The sequence below is a fragment of the Paroedura picta genome, chromosome 2 (assembly GCF_049243985.1).
Source record: "Paroedura picta isolate Pp20150507F chromosome 2, Ppicta_v3.0, whole genome shotgun sequence".
NCBI lineage: Eukaryota > Metazoa > Chordata > Lepidosauria > Squamata > Gekkonidae > Paroedura > Paroedura picta.
The window spans coordinates 142,957,419-142,979,678 of NC_135370.1; the positions used below are offsets into that span (position 1 = coordinate 142,957,419).

The 22,260-nt window shown below is 41.0% G+C and overlaps 1 protein-coding gene across 10 annotated transcripts in view; it reads right to left on the reverse strand.

The window, feature by feature from the left end:
* HECTD1 (HECT domain E3 ubiquitin protein ligase 1) overlaps nt 1–22,260 on the reverse strand; it is a 70,847-nt gene that overhangs the window by 3,792 nt on the left and 44,795 nt on the right. For 3 of the 10 annotated variants that reach the window (XM_077323033.1, XM_077323031.1, XM_077323032.1), the window contains exons 25-40: nt 20,150–20,986; nt 18,450–18,671; nt 12,536–12,669; nt 9,286–9,442; nt 8,541–8,763; nt 7,446–7,500; nt 7,041–7,223; nt 6,513–6,723; nt 6,345–6,430; nt 5,550–5,677; nt 4,651–4,852; nt 3,936–4,073; nt 3,220–3,827; nt 2,112–2,190; nt 1,907–2,000; nt 386–536 (exon numbers count right to left, since the gene is read on the reverse strand). In XM_077323033.1, the coding sequence (XP_077179148.1) occupies nt 386–536; nt 1,907–2,000; nt 2,112–2,190; nt 3,220–3,827; nt 3,936–4,073; nt 4,651–4,852; nt 5,550–5,677; nt 6,345–6,430; nt 6,513–6,723; nt 7,041–7,223; nt 7,446–7,500; nt 8,541–8,763; nt 9,286–9,442; nt 12,536–12,669; nt 18,450–18,671; nt 20,150–20,986 (3,508 nt within the window). The remainder of the gene's footprint in view (nt 1–385; nt 537–1,906; nt 2,001–2,111; nt 2,191–3,219; nt 3,828–3,935; nt 4,074–4,650; nt 4,853–5,549; nt 5,678–6,344; nt 6,431–6,512; nt 6,724–7,040; nt 7,224–7,445; nt 7,501–8,540; nt 8,764–9,285; nt 9,443–12,535; nt 12,670–18,449; nt 18,672–20,149; nt 20,987–22,260) is intronic. The other 7 variants (XM_077323037.1, XM_077323035.1, XM_077323040.1 and 4 more) reach the window with 5 other exon arrangements.

The window sequence follows — 22,260 nt, forward strand, 5'->3', positions numbered from 1 at the left end:
ATTTAACAGGCAAACGATGCTGAAATGAAGGACCACTGATGAGGGGACGGGAGACTTGGGGTCTTTTAGTTTTTGGTTTTAAACTGGAAATGTGTTCAACTATTTTAACTGTATTTTTAACTATTACTGTAAGCTGACATAATGATAAGGCAGGATACAAATGTTTCAATAAATGAATAGATTACCATCCTTGTGTTGACAATCTACCCTGGCAAGTCTTTCTTAATCTCTTCAATACCTTCAATTGTTATTTAGAAAGCAGCAGTCCCATCACACGACAGTTTCCTATGCTCTTGCAGTGTTAACCACCCACCTTTTTGTAAGGCCATATGACAGATATAGTAGAGGTATAATACTACTAGTCTTTTATCTATTAGAAACCTACCTGTCTCGAGTGTAGCCAAGTTTAGGTTCTGTGTAATTGATTATATCTTCAGCTGCCCAGGATGGTGACTGATTTCCACAAAGAATCATCTGAACTTCTTCATGGCTGAATGAGCTCATCTTTTCCATTGGAAAGACTCTATTGAAGCCATCTTGAGATTAAAATAAACATTGTAATACCAAATTGGCTGAGGACAAAGTTACATTGGAACATTATTGCCGGAAAGGGCAATCTGACCCTAATAACGTATCGATATCATCTAGAAGGATGTGTCGTCAAAAGTAGCGGTTAAGTCTCCTGAGTTCAGACAACATGCTATTTCTGATTCCTGATTGATGCAATACATGTAGCATTATAATGAAAAGTTCCCCACAGCAGAAGAGGGATGAGTGAATTCACTTGGTGAGCCAGCACAATGTGCTGTGTGGGGCTGAACCACACAACTCCAGACCTTATTAGACAAAGAATGGAATAAAAATATGAGTAATGAACTGTTCACTGGCAGCTGAGCGATTCTGGAGTTAAAAACAAATCCAATACAACATAGGCAGAAGAGTACATAATGGACAGGCTACTCACTTTAGGAAAAGGTAGAACAGAACCATACTATGTAGTTCTCTTCATTCATTCCCTCCCAGGTAAACAGCTGAAAGTTGTGGCCTATATAAAAGCTGTCTTAAGGCTAGAAAGACACCTCTCATTTCCTGATCTGTAAAGTTCTACCCAAGAATCTTAGCTTGCATCCAGTCACAAACCTCCATGAACTCCTAAGGTAATTTGTGGAGGTTTATGGGCAAATAGGGAGCAACTCCTACTTTCTCATCCTTGCGAAAACTGCTAAAAACATCCGCACAAATGCCAACAAAAGATCAGAAAAAGCTGAGCAATGGGAACCAACCCTGAGGATTAGCTGCCCAAGAAAACCCCTTTAAAAAGCTGAGCCACAAAACGGGCTGTGTTTGTGGCTCACCTATTTCAGGCACAAACTCAGTTGCGTTCATATGCAAGTTGACTGAATTTGTGGTTCACTCATGAACTGAATGCTTTTAATTCATGCCCACCCCTAATCCTAACACAGCTCTTTGCTCCAGAAAAGGAAGGCTCTTTATTCTCGCTATGTTTTTTGCTATGTACATCCTTCAACATATGTTTAGTACATTCAACAAATATCTAGGATGCACAATTCGCCCTCTCTGATGCCTTCATGGATGATTTGGAAGAGGAAGGTTGTTAAGGGAAGGGCTTTTGACAGATCAAAACTCTCAGGAAGTCCAGCTACCACTTTCTTCTCCCTACTGGACATGCCACAATTCCAGAGATGGGAAACAGAGAAATAGGTGAATACAGCAAGGAGAAGGAGGGTTTTCCAAGCTCCCAGTTTGTATGTCTCCCTACATCATACTTTCCTGAGCTACTTCAGAAAGCATAAAAGTTTCATGCCATTTTAAATTAACTGAACAGTATTTCCTATGCGGCAGAGAACTATGTCCCACACCAAACTGAAATCTTTGAGCCACCTACCTCTAAAAGCATCCATTTGCTTCCGTACGCCAGCATGCATGCAGAAGTCAAACATCAGATCCACATACTCCTCTGCATTATCCATAGTTACCAACTAAAGCAAAACATTGGTTATTAGTCAGAGTGTGTTCATATATAGTACAGGAGAATTTGGAAGAGGGATGAAATTACTATCCCACCCTCCTTTTAACATTTATTTCTATACCTCATCTTCACCACCGGGCTTGAGATCCACTGCTGTAAAACCATATACTCTGGATGAAGGGCAAAACTGGAAATTCAGGCTGCAAAAAGAAAGAAAGTATTAAGGGGAGGGGGAAACACAAGCAATCCACATACACTTTTACAGAAGGCAGTTGATTAAAATGCACACAACTTAGTTTAAAAACAAGCTTGCAATTTTACTGCTAGAATGAAAGGAGGAGAAGCTGTACAAAGCTTGAATGTGTTGCCATGGGTTCAGGGACTCAGCCATAAATTCAAACTCCTTAATATGTCATTTTTCAATTATTTTTGGTAAAATCTCAGTCGTTAGTGTAGAAAGCTATGCAACAGATCTTACCCTAAAGCCATACCTGCAGTACTAACTTCATAGCAGTATTCCAAAGGTGATTAATTCACTAGGTTATATCCTATAACTCAGATTAGCATGCTAAAGAGACTTCCTCCAACGAAACAGGAAGGATCTCCTTAGCTTGAGTGGTATGGTGGATACAACACAGCGGCAGGACCAATTTCTTAAAAGTATCAACGTAATCACCACAGAACAACAGGATGAATGTGAGAAAGGCACACATTGACAAGCATGACTTCAGAATGACCTTTTATTTTCCACTCTACTATTCAATCATCCTGTCTGATGGCTGAAATTGCACAGAATCTGAGACTACTTCCATGGTGATTCTTGAGCAAATTTTCTAAAGACTTCCAATTACCCTTTAATTCTGTATTTGATACAAGTACAACAATACAGAAGCTTGTTATCTTGGAGACATTTTGTAATCAATTTAATTTTGACAGTGGATAAGTCTACAAGCCAAGGACAAAAAGACTTTAGGATTTGTCACTATCTCTAACTTGTGAGCACCTCTGCAAAGAGCATGGCACAAAGTCCAGGTGTGCATACTGAGGACTACAAAAAGCTGTAGTTGAAGATCAAACGGTAGCATTACTGGTCAAACTGAAATGTTATCAAATCTACTACTGTGGATTTACATTTTCCAAGCAGATAGCATCATTCTCATAATGTGCATACTAATTTCTTACCCTACAAGTTTACCATGCAGGTAACGGCAATAAAAGAACATAATTACCCTAAATCTTCTATACTCAATGGAGGTCCAGATCCTGATGGGTTCTTCATCATCAGTTCCTGCAATTTGGTATTTTTTTCATCCTCCGAAAGTCCTTTGTTGCTCAATATCTGACGTCTCTTAACTGCTAAATCTTTAATTTCTTTTAAAAATCTTGCTCTGTGAGGGTTCACCAATTCAAAGTCCTCCCAGGTTAAAATACCATTAAACCATGCTGGAGGTTTAGGTTTTGGTGGATCAAGAATAAATTCAGATTTGGAATCTTCTTCAAAACTTCCAACTGAGAGGGAGTCATGCCCTTCTTCTGTAGAAGCCTCTGACTGACTTTCAGTACAGTGCAAATCTCTGTCACTTCGTGACTCATAAATCAATTTACTTATATTGCTTTTAATGTCTCCCATGCACATGAGTTTAAAGAAAGGCTTAGAAATGGGCAAGTCCACCAGTCTGTTGTCCTGGATGCATTTGGCTAAGAAAATCCCCAGAAAGTGAAAGAGTTTTGTTATTCTTTCAAGTTCATCACTATCCTGTGGGAATGGTGCAGTGAAGAGCCCACAAGATCGCTGTACATAGTATCCAGGCGGTTTCAATCCACCACCAATGTCGACCTATTTAAATAAAAGAAATAACAGGAGAACTTAGATGTGTTAGATTTTTAAGAGAGGTGGCTGCAGTAATTCTCTTGGCTTTTTACTGAGTGCAAACATAAAGTATACCTGACGTGACTCATCATCTGGAAAATCATCATCACAGAGCCATGTTCCCAGATCAGTTCTTTGGAACTCTGCTGCAACCAGTGCATAGAACTCTAAGGTGGGTCCCAATCCTGTTCCCTCTTCTCCCAAAAATTCAACCTGCAAGCCAGAGACCATAACAGTACATGTAGTTATTGGTTGTTACCTATGTACAGAATTGGCAAGGCTACTGTAGAATAGTTTCATGATGGTCTTCAGTAGCACTGAGAGTCTAGTAGCACCTTAAAGGTAAAGGTATCCCCTGTGCAAGCACCGGGTCATATCTGACCCTTGGGGTGATGCCCTCTAGCGTTTTCATGGCAGACTCAGTACGGGGTGGTTTGCCAGTGCCTTCCCCAGTCATTACTGTTTACCCCCCAGCAAGCTGGGTACTCATTTTACCAACCTCGGAAGGATGGAAGGCTGAGTCAACCTTGAGCCGGCTGCTAGGATTGAACTCCCAGCCTCATGGGCAGAGCTTTTAGACTGCATGTCTGCTGCCTCACCATTCTGCGCCACAAGAGGCTCTTTAGCACCTTAGAGACCAAGAAAATGTTGAGGGTATAAACTTTCAGGACTCAAGGGAGCTCTGACTTTCAAGAGCGTTGGCCTCAAGGGTACTACTGGACTCAAATCTAGCTATTGTACAACTGCTACATAAATAATAAACAGTTCTAAAATAATTGTGAAAACTTACCTCTAAAACTGACTTTCTGTCTGCATGAATCTGCATGACATTTTCTGCCCACTCCATCAGGGATTCACCACGTGGAACTTTTACTCTTTCATGTTTAAGGCGCCCGACTCTGAATTCTCCTGGATCATCTCTTCGCACTGCACTTGTAGTTCGAGTCCGCTCTACAGTAGCTTCACGTCGATTCTGGAGCCACACTATTGCTCTGGTAACAAAAGATACATTGCTGCAAAACTCCCAACATGGATACTGATTTGGTGAAACCTTTATTAGGCAAACGTCCTCTGGCACAATGCTTCAATCAATCAGCTTCTAAGACACAAGTTTCCAGAGCTTGCAACAGAAGCTGATCTAATTGGAAAAGCCCCCACCAAAGCTATGACTCTTTTCTCAGGGCCAGCATCAACGATCAGCACAAATTCTGTATGTACTGAGGTTATCAATCTTTAACTGCTCCTTGCAGAGCGGATAATAAAGCAATAAGGGCTCTGTCGGAAGGCCCTGTCCGGGATGAGGAAGGGTGCCGATAGGCCCCTTCTCCCGGACTGACAATCGGAGGGCCCAATCGGCAGGCGCAAAGGCCCCTCCGATTGGTCAGTCCGGCGGCAAGGGACCAATCGCGAGCTGCGCTCACGATTGGTCCCTTGCCGCTGGACAGACCAATCGGGAGGCGCTTTGCGCCTGCCGATCTGCCCTCCCCTCCAAGCTCGAACCCATGCGCTCGGCCGCCGCCATTACCTGCTTCGCCTTGGCCGCGGCAGGTTGGCGGTGGCTGCGCCCACAACCGCGAAGAAGACGCCTCGATGCCGCCCCGCACAGCCGGCAGCCTTAACCTAGTTCTGTAAATTAATTTTTTTCATGCCAAAATAAATTTATATTATTAAACCTGCCAAGTTCCTTACCTTGATGCCCCAAATGCTGTGCAAGTGAAATAGAGCTGTCTAGTTTCAAATGGAATCAAGAAGGGACACTTGCTAGTTATCTGTTCACACCAGTCTGGTAAGGCTCCACTTGCCAGTGCCAATGGTTCCTGTCATGTAGTACACAAGCAATGATGACTGAGGAGCAAAAGAACCGGATAGAACACAAAAGCAGCTAATTTCTGCATATGCAACTCATGTAATCATTTTTCATGTCCTTCTTTAAAACACATGCTGGGAACTGAACTATCATAATTAACTAAAAAGCAGATACCACATTGAATTGTAATTTTGCTTTTTTGCTTTTGCAAGGTACTTATTTCAAAGAAATGTTAAAAATTGCATTAAATGATGCTATTTTAAAAGGCAATTCTGCTTTCAATTTTTATGATTTACATCTCAGTGACTTATTACGAAGCATGTTCACGTTTAAAAACTATCCATTGAACTGTTGATCTCGTATGTTTTCATTTGGCTTTTGCCTTATTCCACCCACCAGCACCTTCTTCTGTACTGCGCAACAGTGAATGGATCTTGGCGTTTGTTTTTTTAAATTTCCAGGGATGCACAGTGACATGGTGACTTAGGTAAAATCGGTAAGCAGCTCTTCAAGCTCTGAAAGCTTCAAATTAGTTTGTGAAGTGGCGTGTGCAACTTGAAAAAGGTATACATGAAAGGCTTCACACTTTTTAGGGAAAAAGACCATAGTAAGGCAATCTCCAATAAAGTTGAAAGGTCATTAAAAACCATTTCTCAAGAATGAATTTGATAAATTACCTCAATCTGCTGCAAAATCTTCGTTGTGATTTTTTTGCTTGTGAATTCATCTGGTGGAAAATTAAACTGAAGCTGTTCATCTCCCTCTGAAATCAACAACAGAATTATCTTACTGCGCGTTAGTTCTGCAAGAGCCTTTTAGGAAAACATGAGTTAAATTCCACTTACCTTCTTGAGACGTTCGAGTGGAATAAGGATCACTTGCAACAATATACAATATGCGAAGCAACTGCAGGACATCCTCGACTCCGCAGGAATTCTGTCCACTACCAGCTTTGGCTTGAGGCTGCTCTTTTGCTGAACTCAGAATGTCAGCGTTCTGAAGCGTAGAAATAGCCCCCTGGCTTAAGCTGGATTTTGAGCCATGCTCACAAAAATCCTGTATATTTAAACACACATACTATGTTTTTGGTTAAAATGACAATGTGGTTACAAAATGACATTACAAAAATGGCCTGTATGATGCAAACCATGTAATGCTTAGAATGCTGTTAGGTACTAAGAGTCATTAATGCGTTTATCAAGAAGCATACAAGTAAAATGGAGCTGGTAAACATAAAAGTGGCCAGTAGATATATTTATTCAGAAAGCAGTTTCATTAGTCACACATCAAACTGCTCTGTCAGGACCCCTATTGCAATGCAAAATGAAGCACAGACACTCCCCAAACCAATACTTTTAGATGCGGACATATACCTTGTATGCAGCTATGAGCTGGGAACAATTTCTGTTTTTCCTAATGCTTTTATTAGTGCCGGTTAATTTCCAGTGGCGCAGAAAGGCTGAATCCGCATTCTTCTGCAGGTAGGTTATCAAGTCATTCTTTGGTAATTCATCAGTGCCAAGGTACTGTTCCACATGCTCTACTGACCAGCAACCCTACAACAGGAACCACCAAATGTTGGTCTTTCCTGATTGTAAAGTTTCCAAGATTTCACATGCACTACACACATTTCTTTAGAAACATGCATTTATAAACACTCTTTGTCATAACTTGAATAAATAAACTAGATTTCCACCCCCAAAAAGCTGCTGTTTACTTAAGTGCAGAAAATTGCACAAAAATCTGCCTTAAGCCACACAAATCTTAAAATGTCTCACCATTTTCCCACTCTCTTTCTCTTTATCAGAATCCTTCATTTCTCTGTATACAATCCTAAAAACATGAAAAGATCAGAGTTGAGTACACACTTCACACCAGCTCTGCACAGCAGAATTAGTCACTTCCAAATAACATATTACATTCTATGTAGCCTACAGTTCATACCCTGTATCTTTTGAGATACATTATGTCATGATAAGGAGCATCTTTATAGTCACAAATCAAATGGGTCATCAGTCAATCATTCTTGACAGTGGGCTTTTAAGTCAGCTGACACAGACCAATCAGAGATTCCTTACGTTAGTACCTAAAGAGGGGTAGCCTTGTTTGTCTGTAGCAGCAAAAAGGAGCAGGAGTCTAGCAGCACCTTAAAGACTAACAAAATTTGTAGCAGGATATGAGCTTTCATGAGTCACTATTCACTTCTTCAGATATTGAAGAGCTTTTGCTCTTTTCTACTAGTACAGCAAGGCTTTGGTCTTCGTTTAAGTTATTCTAAGTGTTAAAAACAATCATACATTTTTATCATAGACCCATTGGGGGCCAACTTCTAACTACTAAGTCATATAAACTCCCATATAGAGAACACTGCTTAAACTGACCCTTGTTTTCGATTATGTAATTGACCCTAGGGGAGCTTGGTTTGCATGCGTCCTGCTCCTCCTACCAAACCAAAACCATAGCTAAGACTAAGAGTACTTAACATATCCGTACAGTGCTGAAACCAAACACAGATTGGAAGAGAGTAAGAACTTTTGCTTGCACACAGGCAGTCTCCGATTTCCAGAGATTTTCTGCTCCAGCTGCATATCGTATCATATTCCACACCAATACAGAGGGTCCTTCGATTCTCAGAATAATCCATCTGGAGAATGAAGAACCACTGCAAGAGCAGAAGTTTTTGATACCATCTATAATACTAGTTAAGTTGGTAGGGAATAACTACAGTCATCACTGTTCAAAGCTGTAACTGCCCAATCTTCATTAAAAAAAACATGGGGATGGCACAGCGGCGGCATTTAGAGGACTGCTCATCATAAAGACATTAACAACAGTTCTTGTGGCTAACTTTTTAGACATTTTATATTTCTTACGTGTATGTTGGCTCCCAAATCCGTCTGAGTTTATCAGATTTCACATTGCCATTGCAGGAAAGCTGCAGCAATTTTTGTACATAGTAAAAGATAGTTGATCGAAAATTTGTTAAGGGTAGTTCTACTTCACGAGTTGTACCAAGGCCTGTAACTTTCAAGGTTAGTGCTAAACGTGGTGATGGTGTACATTCAACTTCTTCCAGCAGCTCTGAATGAGGAGTTCCTGAAAACAATGGTGAATTCATTAAAATTAGTTTTGAATTTCTATTACCGTTAATCTCATAAACTTAAGTTGTTCATAGATAGTTATCTTTCAGGTTCAAACAGTATTACACTTTTCATCTAAAACTGCAGATAATTTCCTCCCCATCACTCTTGTACCCTCTATCACCTCCCCTATCTTCCAGTCTTCAGCATCATCCCTTTTCCCAACAAAGCCCCCCCCCCAACTCTCACATTTTTCCTTAGAAGATTGACTGCCTCCCCCCCAGAGCCAAAGACCCTGCCAGGGAAGGAGGCAAAAGAGGAAACAATAGATTTTTTTGTAACACATCAACAGGCTTCAGAAAGGAAAGAGGCAACAGATCAGACAAACTGATCTTGTACCTGAAGTAAACTAACAGCATGTTAGATGCACTGCCTCTGCCCCTCTTCTAGTCTGTTTGCATATCTTCTGTTTCTCTGACTTGCTAACATATGTATACACACCCTTCACATACTCAACTCCTTCCTCTTTTCAATATACCTGGGGGAGGGATTTCAAGATCTGTTGTCTGTTGGACATTGGTACGTCCTGGTCTAGGATCAAAGGCAGGTACTAAAGCAGAAAACTGACGTTTCAAAACATAGTCATCATCCCATGTTCTTCTACGCCCACCTTTTGTTTCATACTCCTCTTCTTCCTATGAAATGACCATACAGAAATAAGGCTTAATTATTAAAAAATCACAAACAATATGGTATTCAAGCTGGAAATACAGTCAGGTAAACCATCATAAGACCATATACTGAAACCAAGGCAAAACAGGTCATACCTGCTAGTGCCTACTCTTCAATTCACACAATGCTTATCTACACTTTCAAAAACTTTCAAAAACCCAGAAGCCCTTTTCTCCTCTCTTTAACAAGAGGCTTAATTAATGCTGCTTTGAAATTATCCACTGGAAAATTAGTACTGCTTACTCCACAGGACCTGGGTGAAAACAGGATGCTATACTTATACATACTAAAGCCTAAGCTGGCATCTATATCACACAATACTCAAAGGCTTTTCTGTTACCTGCACAGTTCTCACACGGCAGGAGCACTGGGCTGCAACCACTTGGAAAAGACCCTCAGAAGGGTGAATATGGCCTCCAGATCTAACACTGACTACTGATAATATTGGAGGAGGCGGGAAGCATGGAACTTGGCCACATATTGCAATACAATGTATTTTCATAATCTGTGCAATTTAAAGATTTCAATGTTCCCCTAAACTGAAGTACAAATGGAACATAGACTAATATGCTAGCCCTACTTGCAAATTCACATCTGACAGCCAAAGTACAATGTATTTGTAAAAAAACAGAGTTGCACTTACCTCCGTCGTTCATCTATTTCTTCTGTGCAGAATCACATTGGGACTATGCCTGCACAGACCTGCCATGGACATTTTGTTTTTAGCTTAAAGAACTCCAAAATGGGGGTACCTCACCCCATTTGGAACCAGCACAAGTGTGGATTTTCCTGCCATTATCATCACATACTCTGCAGGTGGGTCATCCTCTTCCCTCAGTTCTACTACACCGCTGCAAGCTCTTAAATTTAAATACATTACTCTGTTCCACTGCACCATTATTGATGAGCTCTCCTAATTCCACCTTAAGATCAGGATAACGGTTATCAAGCATGGCCGCAGCTGGGAAACAAGGTGACTGAGCACAAAATTTCAATTGGGATCCTTCTTGAATGACTGATAAAACCCGACTCAATGGAAATAAGACACCAAGCCCGAGAAAACTGGACCAGCCTATGTTTAAGACATAAGGCTGTCTGAGTGGAGGGAATGATTAGTCAGAATTCAGGTTGTTGCTGGCCCTGATCCTTCTGGGGGTTCTGCTGCTGGAACCTTGGATGTGGTGCCCCTTCCACTTTTGTATTGGACGTGACTGGAATGGATGCTGAATATATGACAATGATTGTTGTTGGAAGGACTGTTGATAAAATTGCTGGTTCAACCTCTGGCCCCTATAAAAGAGAGTAGTGAAACCATGTTGGTGTTGCAGAAAATGTTGTTGACTAGATGGAACTGAGAAGACACTAAATAAAAATATGCTTGTTCTTCTAGATGTAGGTTAAAAAGTCATTACCAGAGCAATGGAAGCGCAACAAGCCCTCAAAGGGAAGATCCTCTACCCTGCTGCAAGTTTCAATAGGCAGTGGTGTGTTCCGCAACCAGGAGTGCATCCTCGGGACAACCCTGGAGGCCACAGATTTTAGCTGCCACCTTTGCAGAGTGGCAAACTAATGGCCTCAGACTGAATAAGCTTAGCCAGGAATTTTATTTCACTGGGTAGTGTATTTAAGAATTGTGAAAGGCTCTTCCAGATAAACAGCTTGTAGTCCCTCAAGATGGTTTGATAGTTTGCATCGGAGAAGTTTAAGGCAGAGGAAGAACAGAACTTTTGTTCTACAGTGTCAAACCAATGGCCCCCCTCTGTCAACTGATGAAGTTGACATGTGATGGCCTGCATGTCCTCCGTAATTAACAGATGACTAGGGAGAGGGGTGTTGATAAAAGAAATCACATAAATCTTGCCTCTCCAGGCAGAAGTTTTCCTTCGCATTGCCTGCGTGGAAGATTGTTTCACCCATATTAGAACTATCAAATCTAGCAATCCCTTGAACACAAGAAACGCAACTATGCCCAGAGTGTTGGAATATAACCGACTAAAGATCTTATTTCTTGGCTTCTTATCCAACGTGGCTACATCACTGTTCAGGTTCTTGGTTATCCTGAGCATCTGCTTTCCGTAGAGCCCAAGGGCTTTGCTAGGTGATACCTAGGTAGGGTCCCCCACGGTAGCGATCCCCAACCTGTGGGCTGCGGACCACATGTGGTCCTTCGACTAATTGGAGGTGGGCCCCGAAGGACGCCTTCTCCCCCCCCCCGGCCCTTTACTTCATCCCCCCCCCAGCCCTTTACAACACACTTCATTGTTGTGGTATGTCTGTATCTTATTTTGAAGGGATGTTTAAACATTACTATAGCGATCAGAGAGCTTTAGGGCAGTGGTTGAGAGTAGAGGAGTAAACTACCCCCCCCCCCCCCGGGCCTCAGTAAAAGGCGTTGAGTGGTCCCCGGTGAGAAAAAGGTTGGGGACCACTGCCCCACGGTATCATCAGGAGATGGTTCCGATGCAGATCTGAAACAATGAGAGATCACTGATCCTTCTCCAGTTCATCAAGCAAATCATTTTGGACCAGCCCTCCATGAAGTCCCTTGATGTTCTGAAGATTAACTGTTACAAGAATAGATTTTATCAAAAAGCCAGCCTCCTAACACTGGAGGAGACACAGTAGGAGCAGTACTAAGCAATGGAGTAAATGCTAAAGACTTCTAGTTCCCATGTTGGCAAAAAAGGAACTGAAGGAAAGGGACAATGCGCTCACAGAGCATGTGATGCTAATGGTAGAAAAATCCATGCATGCGCTGGCTCCAAAAGGAGTTCTTTTAAGTTAGAAGCAAAATGTCTGCGGCTGGCCTACACAGGTACAGTCCAAATGTGGGGCTGCATCAGAATATGGAAGATGAAGAATAAAGACAGGAAGATTAGTTTAAATGGAGAAGACTGAACATACCTAACTGAATGAATAAAATTGTTTAAGGTAAGCAGCTTGTTCTTTACCTTAAGAAGGGGTAAAAAGTTTCTTATATGGCTCTGGATGGCAGCCAAACCACCGACTAATACAATTCTGTCTTCCCTAAATATAAGAATTGATATACCCAGTACCATAACTTCCTCGTATTCTTGATCTTCTTGATTGTCATCTTCATTTTCGTCATCTTCTTCATCTGGCTCAGGTAAATCTTCATCATCGTCTAACTCTGCTAACAGGGTACTAGCCCGGCAGCTGTCAAGAAAATCTACACAGAAAAAGAAAACAACTAAGACCTACTACTTAAAAAAAGAAAAGACAGCAAGAATGAAGGATCAATGCATTCTATACATTCACAGCAGGAGACAGGGGAGTAAAGGAACCATAGAGTACAGCCTATTTAAGGAATCATGAATATGAGAAGCTGAAAAGGGAAAAAATGCAAAAGAACCTGAAAAGGAATGGAAAATTGTTTGTATGAAAGCCCCTCCTTTCAGGTAGACCACTACTTTTAACACACAAACATACACACAAATGGATAGTGAGTTAACAATGTCATTATTTTGCAATATACATTTCAGCACTTTTTTCCTGAGTACAACTGTTCAACTTTTACTGTCCCTTCACTATGACGTTACAAACTACTTTCATTGTTGTAATCCATCTTTTAAAAGTACAGCTGAAATTAATGGAACTACACAGATATAAATAGCAATGGAATCTGCCCCTGAGTTTGTCAAGCCAAGGAAGAAGCGACACAGATAAATACACAAATGGACATTATGGTTTGCTATTAGCCAACTACAGAAGCTATCCTGATCTGGATGGCCCAGGCTAGCCTGATCTCATCAGATCTTAGAAGCAAACTGGGTTGGCCCTGGTTAATATTTGAATGGGAGGCCTCTAAGGAAAACCAAGGGCATGATGCAGAGTCAGGCAACAGCAAATCACTTCTGAATATCTCTTGCCTTAAAAAAACATGTGGTGTTGCCATGTCAGCTGTAGTTTCACAGTAATTTCTACCACCATCACCAACTACAGAATGCACATTTTAGTTTTTTGAACCTTCTAGATGAAGCCCCTGAGTAGTGTGCTTCTGATTTTTCTAAACTTAGGGTACCTGCATATGATGCTTGTTCGTAATAGTGCTGCTAGTAGTTTAAGAAGCTGAAAGTTACACACAGATATATCATTCCTCAATTCTCCCAACCTGCTTTATTATTATGGTGCTTCATTTGATGATACTGACAACTTGGTAGAAACATTTCCAACATTCCAGTGCAGGAATCTGCCATTCAATGTGCACTGTGAGGCGTGGTATCTGTATATGCCTGTTTTAACTTATTACCTGGAAGAAAGCTCCAACTGACAGAAGGTTCCTGCAGCATATACCTGCAATGGCTGTCACCTATAATACTATATATGTGGTTTGCTATATGTTGTTCTTATGTAAAACATCCCAAAGTTACAAGAAAACAGGGATGTCAGTTTTTAAATGAAACTTAAAAAAAACCTGGGGCTCTCTCTTAAAATATGAAAAAATTATGTGATTTTACCGAGCCCCTTGCTAGCATGTTTCTAATTTTGGCCTGATTAATCTCCTGATATGGCAGAGTCAAATAGAAATAATATTTCCACACTTTTATATGATACATATTTTACTATGAACTCATGAAGTGGAACTAGCATTTACCTTTATAGCATACCTTTATCAGTACTCATATCATGCAAAAAGGTGTATGTAAATGCACCTAAATGGTGATTTTGCTACCAAAAAAACCATGCAAAAACCAGTCTGATGTATGCTTAAGTTGCAGACAGTTTTATTCACTTTTAAGAAATAAGATCTTAAGAAGTCACCAAAGCCAAAATGAATTATAGCACTGGAAACAAGCAGCATAATCTACCAACTGAGAAAGGAAGACAGAACTTTCGCTTTTCCTAGAAGAGCTCTGAGACTTCCCAACAGTTCATACTGAGGATTGCAGGAACCTTATGGACAAAATATGGGGGCAGGAGGCTGCAATCTGGTAATTTTACCACATTCCTCTCTCATGCCAACATTGTTCAATGGGCCAGCAAAAATCCATCATGTCAAGTGCAAAGGCAATGCCTCCTAATTCCTCCTCCCCTTTGCAGCCCTTCCATGCACCATGGCAGTTTGTTTGAGGCTCTGATGACCACAGCAGCCATTAGTGAGCTGTTGCAGGGACTGCTGGGGAAGGGGAAACTGGTGGGTCAGAAAAAATCTGCATATACACTATGTCACAGTAACATCAGAATAAGTAATTTCTTTAGGACATATGGATATTCAAAAAAACCCTTAAAATGTTTAGCTCAGTGTCTTTGTGATAGTCAAAAAAGTTAACTGGTGGAAACAGAAGTTATCCTGACATCTCACTGATGTCTTACAAAACTTGGTCAAGTTTTCACACAGGCTGTATGATTCTTTTTACTCTTCTCTATACTTTCAAAGGTTCACACAAAGTACAAGGTCATGCCTAAGTTGCTAAAGATTTTCTGGCTGTAGCTAGTTTCACTGTGGAGATCCTCCATGCAATCCAGGGCATCCATACAATATCTATCTTGAAGCTGTGTGATTCTATAACATATTTCAGTGGCCTCTGGCTACCTTGTGCAATATTTCAATATCAAGTAGAATTCAACAATCAACAACTTTAAAATAAATCTTCAGTATTTTAGTTTGCTTCCCCAATGCCTATTGCTTAATTTTACTTTTCCAATTTCATTTCAACATTTCGGGGACAATTCCTTTGTTACTGTTATATCAACAGCAACATATCCAAGCAATATGAGATCAACATATCAAAGACTGATTCAGACATTTAATTTAGAAGTAAAAAAGCCTTCTTTGGGGTTCTCACCACTTCATTCTCATGTGTAGATCTGTATGATACCAGTAACATGTTCCAAGAAGGTAAAGCTGCTACACTGCAAGGAGTGAAAACCATTCAATGTGGCAGCCTACCCACAATGGAAGAAGTTCAAATGGCTATAAGTGCAGTCTAGGGGTGTGCAATTGTTTCCCCTCAAGGTCCAATAGACCCAAAACTGCAAAATGAGGAAAGAGAGAGGGAGGAAAAACAACAGCAAGGCTGCAAGAACAGCTGACAATTGTCCTGCAGGGAGAACTTTAAACCAAACTGCCCAACAGTGCCAACCTAGGCACTGATCCTAGAAGGAGAGTTCTTCCCACAGGCTTGGCTGAAGGCATGCTCAGCAGCCCGGGTTAAACCAGACTGCCCACCAGAGCCTGCTAAAGAGTCAATTCTGGCAGGAAAATGCTCCCCACAGGCTCCACTGGGGAGAAGATAGCCCCTAGGATCTGTATGCTACTAGGAGGTCTCTGCTTGATCGTATGCTGATCCTAGATAGGATGGCTTCTCCTGCAGCAGTTTAAACTGTGCTGCAGGAGAAGCTGGCCCCAGGATCTGCTGTGCCATAGCTAGCAAACTGGGCAGTATGAGAAGCCAGTCACAAATTGAGCTGGCAGGACCAGTTTTCTTCCCCCAGCACACCTGATCCTTGGGGTGTCTTCTGCAGTCCTTTAAACTTTAAAGGGACTGCTGTAGCAGTGGTCCCCAACTTTTTTACCACGGGGACCAGTCAATGCTTGACAATTTTACCGAGGCCTGGGGGGGTAGTCTTTTGCTGATGGACGTTACCGCTGCCTGAGCCCCTGCTCCACTTGCTTTCCTGCCAGCGCCCCTGATTTCCCGCCGCCTGCTGGGGGGGCGCTGCTAGCAGCAACTGGGCAGTGCCACACCGAGGGCGAGCCCCAGTCATGATGGCCACTGGAGAGCACCAAAGGTGAGCCGGCGGCAGAGTGGCACAGCAGCCCCCGAGGCAGCATCCGGGGAGGAGGACGAGGAGGAGCCGTGGCCCGGTACTGACTAATCTACAGACCGGTCCTGGTCCCTGGACCGGGGGTTGGGGACCACTGTGCTATAGGACCCTGACAAACAACTGAGAGGCAGGAGCGATCTGTTCTCATCTCTCCACTGTTTTCTGGTCTACCAGTAATTCCCTACTATATTAAGGATTTTCTCCTTGAGAAAACCTGAATACATTTGAAATGCTGAAATATTCCCCCAAAATACCAATACCAAGAGTTTTTTGAAGAGAATATTTTTGGCTTGGGTAGACCTGAATGCACCCTACCACAGTAATACAATACAGTACTATGTTTCTAGAGACTACAATTCAGAAGCTACTAGAAATTTAACAAGTGAAGCAGATACTTATTCCTAACTGCTCCTCCACTGAAAAGTCCAGACTTAATTTTTTTTAATGTGCAAGGTGTCTCAAATGTTTTAATATAATAGTAGCAAATAAACTAACAATAATAACCTGATCTAATGGGAGAAATAAACAGCTTTTCCACTGAATTCTAACTATTATAAAAAAAAATCAAACTGAGGGAGCATTTTCCTGTTTTTTATGTGTCCTTCCTGGAATAGGAAGAACCTTCATAACTAGGGCAGAGTGTCAGACTTTGGCTGCACATCTATGATACAGCAGAGTAAATTCTTTCACAGTGACAAGAACATTCCTGCTTCTATAAGTTGAAGCATATAGGTTGAGTGCTGTGCCCACTGGCAGAAATGTATCAAGCAGGCTTACAAAAAGAGTGTGGCCAGTCTCCTAATCCAGGGGTAGTCAACCTGTGGTCCTCCAGATGTCCATGGACTACAATTCTCATGAGCCCCTGCCAGTGTTTGCTGGCAGGGGCTCATGGGCATTGTAGTCCATGGACATCTGGAGGACCACAGGTTGACTACCCTGTCCTAATCTCTTATTCCATGTAGCCTGAGTAGCCACATGGTGACTTCTAAAAAATAAAAAAGCTATTGCTTTTCCACATGGAAGTGAAAAAACTATGTGAAAATGAGGCAGTCTAAATTTGCTAGGATCAATAACATAATACCTGCATAAACATTGTTGTTTTATCATCCCCCTCCCTCTTAAATATCACTATTACTAAGTGGTCATTACTGAAATAGGCCTGGTTCAGAGATCTCAAACTTTATTCTACGAACTATGGATTGTGAGCTTGCTAGTCTCACACATTCCTTCCTTCCTCCACTTTCAGATACTCTTCCCAATACAGTTTTTTTCTATTGTTAGCAATGCTCCCAAGTGATATAATAATATATAATATTGAGTTAGCAATATGTGATCCAGTCCAATGTGTGTAACATACTATACTCAAGTATTATATACCGTGATGATACTTATAATCAACCTAGAATGTTGGCACTAAAGCTCAAATGATCCTATTCTCACATATATTATTCTCAATGCTAACTTATTCAGTCATGAAATAACTGAAAAATACCATGGTTCGGACTCAGCACAAAAGCTTGCAGAATGAACTGGCAAGCTTTCCATACTTTTCCATCACCCCAGCAGCCTGCTGGCTGTTCCAAAAATTCCACCACAGAACACAGTATGAGGAGCTGCTTGAGGACAGTGTAATTTGATGAAAGATTTTATCTGCACCATCCTATACTATGGTGTGTTTGCTCACAAGGGTCTGTTCACCTTCAGAGAAGATTTCTGGGATAAATAGCAGGAGCTAGAGAGAAGGAGAGAGTGAGGAACACCTACACTGCAAGCTCCTTTGGTGAAACCATCACTGGATCCATCCCCAGGTTGGAAACACTGGTCATAAAATTATAATATACATATGAATGGATGTTTGACAAAACAAATGATGGGAGCTATTTTAGAATGAGCTCAGCCAGTTGTTCCCCATTTTTACATAACTTTAACACTGAAATGCCTACATAAAAACACCCTCGGTGAAAAGCATGTGTAGGAGTGTGAAGAGCTGGAATATATGGAAAGACTAATATTCTGCCTAAAAGCCTTTGCTTGAGAACCCTTTCTGTAAGGTAAACCGCTCAGTTATTTAATATGCTTTAGTAAATGAAATTACTATGTGAGAAACCCATAACAAAAAAAGAGAAAAAGGAAAACCATTAATTGGAAATCTGCTTATGTTCATTTAAAAATTAAACTTACCATATAAAGAATATTCTGCTTCCTGACCTGTATCGCTCTCACTAGATGTTGATGTTAGGCTAGTAGTTAGAGTGTTACTAAGTGACTGACCAACAGATAAAACTGTAGTTGCTGTGGCTACATTGCTGCTGCTAGTAACACTGGATGTAGACATGGTCACTGTTGATGAGGTACCAGTTGTAGTCAGATTAGGAAAACTTTGGGCACCCATTAGAGGAGAAGCTACAGATAAAGATACGGTAAGATAAAATAAATGATCCAAAGCAGTATCATTAACATTCATGAGTGTCGTTTTACACCAATACTTTTTTTTTTTTAAAAATGCTTAAGAACCACCAATTATTTATCAGTGTAGAACTACTGGTCAATGACAGAAAAGGGCCTTAAATAGCCAATACAAGTGAACAAACTAATGTAGCTGACAAAGGACATGTGGCCTAATTTATAAGTATCCTTATGTAAATCACATAACAAAGTTCCCAATTCATTTGCAGCATAACAGTATTCAGATCCAGCAGCCCAGGACAGACAACCCCCAGCACTCCAGACCATTTGTTCAGTCCAATTTGTAGAGCCTGAGTATCTCCTGCAAAGAGCTGGTGCATTTCACATTCACAAACCATTAGAACAATCTAAGGGGTTTCCCCCGCTTCAGTCAATTCAATAGGTCTTTCTGTAACCAAATTACACTACTGTTGGCAGTTGGTCAATCAGTCAATTTCTTCTAAATGCTTCACAGTAATTAAAAAACCTGATTTTTTTAAAGAACGGAAACTAAAAAGCAATTCTACTTCCCCCCAAAATTCAAGTAACATGGGATGCAATCCCAATCTCTGCACACACACACAGTCTTCCCGTACGTTCTGAGGAACAAAAACATTTTCATATTTTTTTCCACTTATGCATTAGGTATTTCTTGTCTCATTTAAAAGAAAAAAGAACTGAAACCTCCAGGATTAGGCCAGAGCTGACATGACAAAATGATAAAACAACTATATGCCTTTTGACTAAACTATAACCAGCATATACCTGCTAAAAAGATAAGCAACTTTTTCCATATATTTCTCCATTTCCCACTTTGCACCATATTCTTATCCATGGCAGTCTTCAAGTGAGAAAGAGTAGTAAATCACACACAGGTACATACATAAGACAAACAAATGTTGGAATATCCTATTGTGTTTGTTGGGGGGAGCCCATTAATACAGAAATTTAGGAACAATTGTTTTCTATGGACATTAATTACCAAGATCTGATCGAATTAACCCAAGTATTGCTTAAGTAAGCCCTGCACCCTAACCAGTATCAACATTTACTTGGCATGTTATGTGAGAATATGACTTAATTTTGAAAGTATTTCATTCTCTTAAATCAAGTGCCCTAAGTCTTGAGAATTTGTGTGCATTTAAGCTGTTGCACTGAAAATCTGGTCAGCGATGCTATGGAACACTATTTATTTTATACTACTTTAGGAATTAACAGTATTTCCCAATTAATTCAAAATTAGAGACTGAAAGGCCAAACTCTAGAACAGTTGCCAACTGTTCTGTGGCAGATCAATTTCTTAGAAGTTATGACATCCATCCAATACTGGGCAGAGGCTAAAGCAGCTGACTATCCAAGACTACCAACATTTGAAGGAGACCACAGGCTTCACTTCCCGCTTTCACTAAAATTTAATTACATTTAGTTTTACTTACTTGCAGTGCTCATGACATTCCTTCCCAAAGTATTAGTGTTGTTATCACTGCTACTTCGGCTTAAATTCATGTTGTTAGTAGCATTGGTGCGAGCTATGTTTGCCACTCTCCGGACAAAGGACTCCAAGCTTGAGGTTTCCCGTGAGGATAGATTAGGGACACTTGCACTGGAACTCATTGGAGCTCCAGCAGCCAACAGTGAACTCACTGACAGTCTGTTACTTGCTGAAGAACTAAGAGGTCGCTGGGAAGTGGCTTCTTTATTGGTTAATTCAGACACAGAACTGACATCCGGAGAACTCACGCTAACAATTCCCATGGATATAGCATTGGACTCCCCAGTAGCACGGACTGAGTTGTCAGGTCCTAGTTTCCTTTCAACATTTTCATTTCCCACATCTGCAGTTAAAGTGCTGGTACTTGCACTGGACGAGGACCCTACTTCAGTTTGAGGCATCGTATCGGCTGAGGAAAGTACAACAATTGGTTCATGGACATCAGTGCCTGAAACTATATTTTGTTCCATTACATTTTCAGATCTCCGTTCCATTTTGGTCGAACCCAAGCTGATGTCGCTGCTACTTGCCACGCTACAGACAGAACTGCTACTTCCTTTTCTACTTGAGGAGCCTGCGGCAGCAGTCATCTTGTCTGGACAGTTGTTTTTCACCAAGCTGCTCCATGACTGCGTTGTGCCTGAAACAGTGGATGAAACAGGTTTGGGTGATGCCGCTGAATCAGGGTCGTACCCTGGGGCAAGCTTGAGGTCAAATTTTCCTTCTGCGCCCATACGGTAAGAGTTAGAGCCACCAGCATCCCAGGTGACATCAATCCAGCCTAGAAAGGGACAGGAGTTTGTGAGACCCAGCAGAAAGCAGACAGGAGCGTGTCAGACAGTAGCTCCACAATACGGGATCAGCTTCTCATTGGGCCACTGCCTCGAATAACAGATTATTTTATGGCCTTAAAAGGCAAGCTACATAAAAACTTTTTGAAAATCAAAAAAGTCATTATTTTAGGTATATAAATTTAAAGTGGAAGACACTGACATCGCTCATCTTAATTCTGAATACCTAAGAATCTAGTCAGAAAATATTTACTCTCAGGTAAATGAAACCTATTAAATCTAAAGTTTTGCCCTTTCAAGTGCCCCCTTTACAAGATTAATCATCATAATTTATTTGTCTAAACCAACATTTGATAGAAAAGCTAAGCAATTCATTTAAAAGTTTTAATTCATTTAAACAAGGTAAAATTTGACCTAATTCAGATAGAAACATGTGGGTAGTTAAAAACCTTTATTATCTAAAAGCTTGATAACTTATTAAGTTTCATAGGTACAGGCTTAATTCTCAGGAATGCAACTTCATGGTTATATACTGTCAGAGCATTAAGGCATGGTAAGAGTGATGAAACTGCTCAGCTATAGGAGTCAACAGTACATAAGCTTCAAGTTATAAAGTCCACTACCAGATTACAGCACAGTAATTATAGTCATTTTGCAAAAATGAGACTCAAAGCAGACAAAATTTGCATCCAGCAAACATTGCTGCTTTCTCTGTCTCCTATGAGAAGGCCTATTACTTGTACATTTTAACTTAAAAAAAATGAGTCTATCTTAGTTGCTGCTCATTCAAAGGTACTTTGAAGAAGAAGAAGAAGAAGAGTTGGTCTTATATGCCGCTTTTCCCTACCCAAAGGAGGCTCAAAGCGGCTTACAGTTGCCTTCCCATTCCTCTCCCCACAACAGACACCCTGTGGGGTGGGTGAGGCTGAGAGACCCCTGATATCACTGCCGGGTCAGAACAGTTTTATCAGTGCCGTGGCGAGCCCAAGGTCACCCAGCTGGTTGCATGTGGGGGAGCACAGAATCGAACCCGGCATGCCAGATTAGAAGTCTGCACTCCTAACCACTACACCAAACTGGCTCTTTTTCAATGATTTGGTACAGAACATTTTACTTTGGAAAAGAGCCTAACGTAGATCATCTTTCATGGGTCTGAGTTGGGCTAGTTAATCAAACCTCAAAACACCGTACAGAAAAACAGTATCTCCAACCTAAGAACAAAATTTTATTTTGTCCTGTATTTTTCTTCTATTTTTACAAGCAG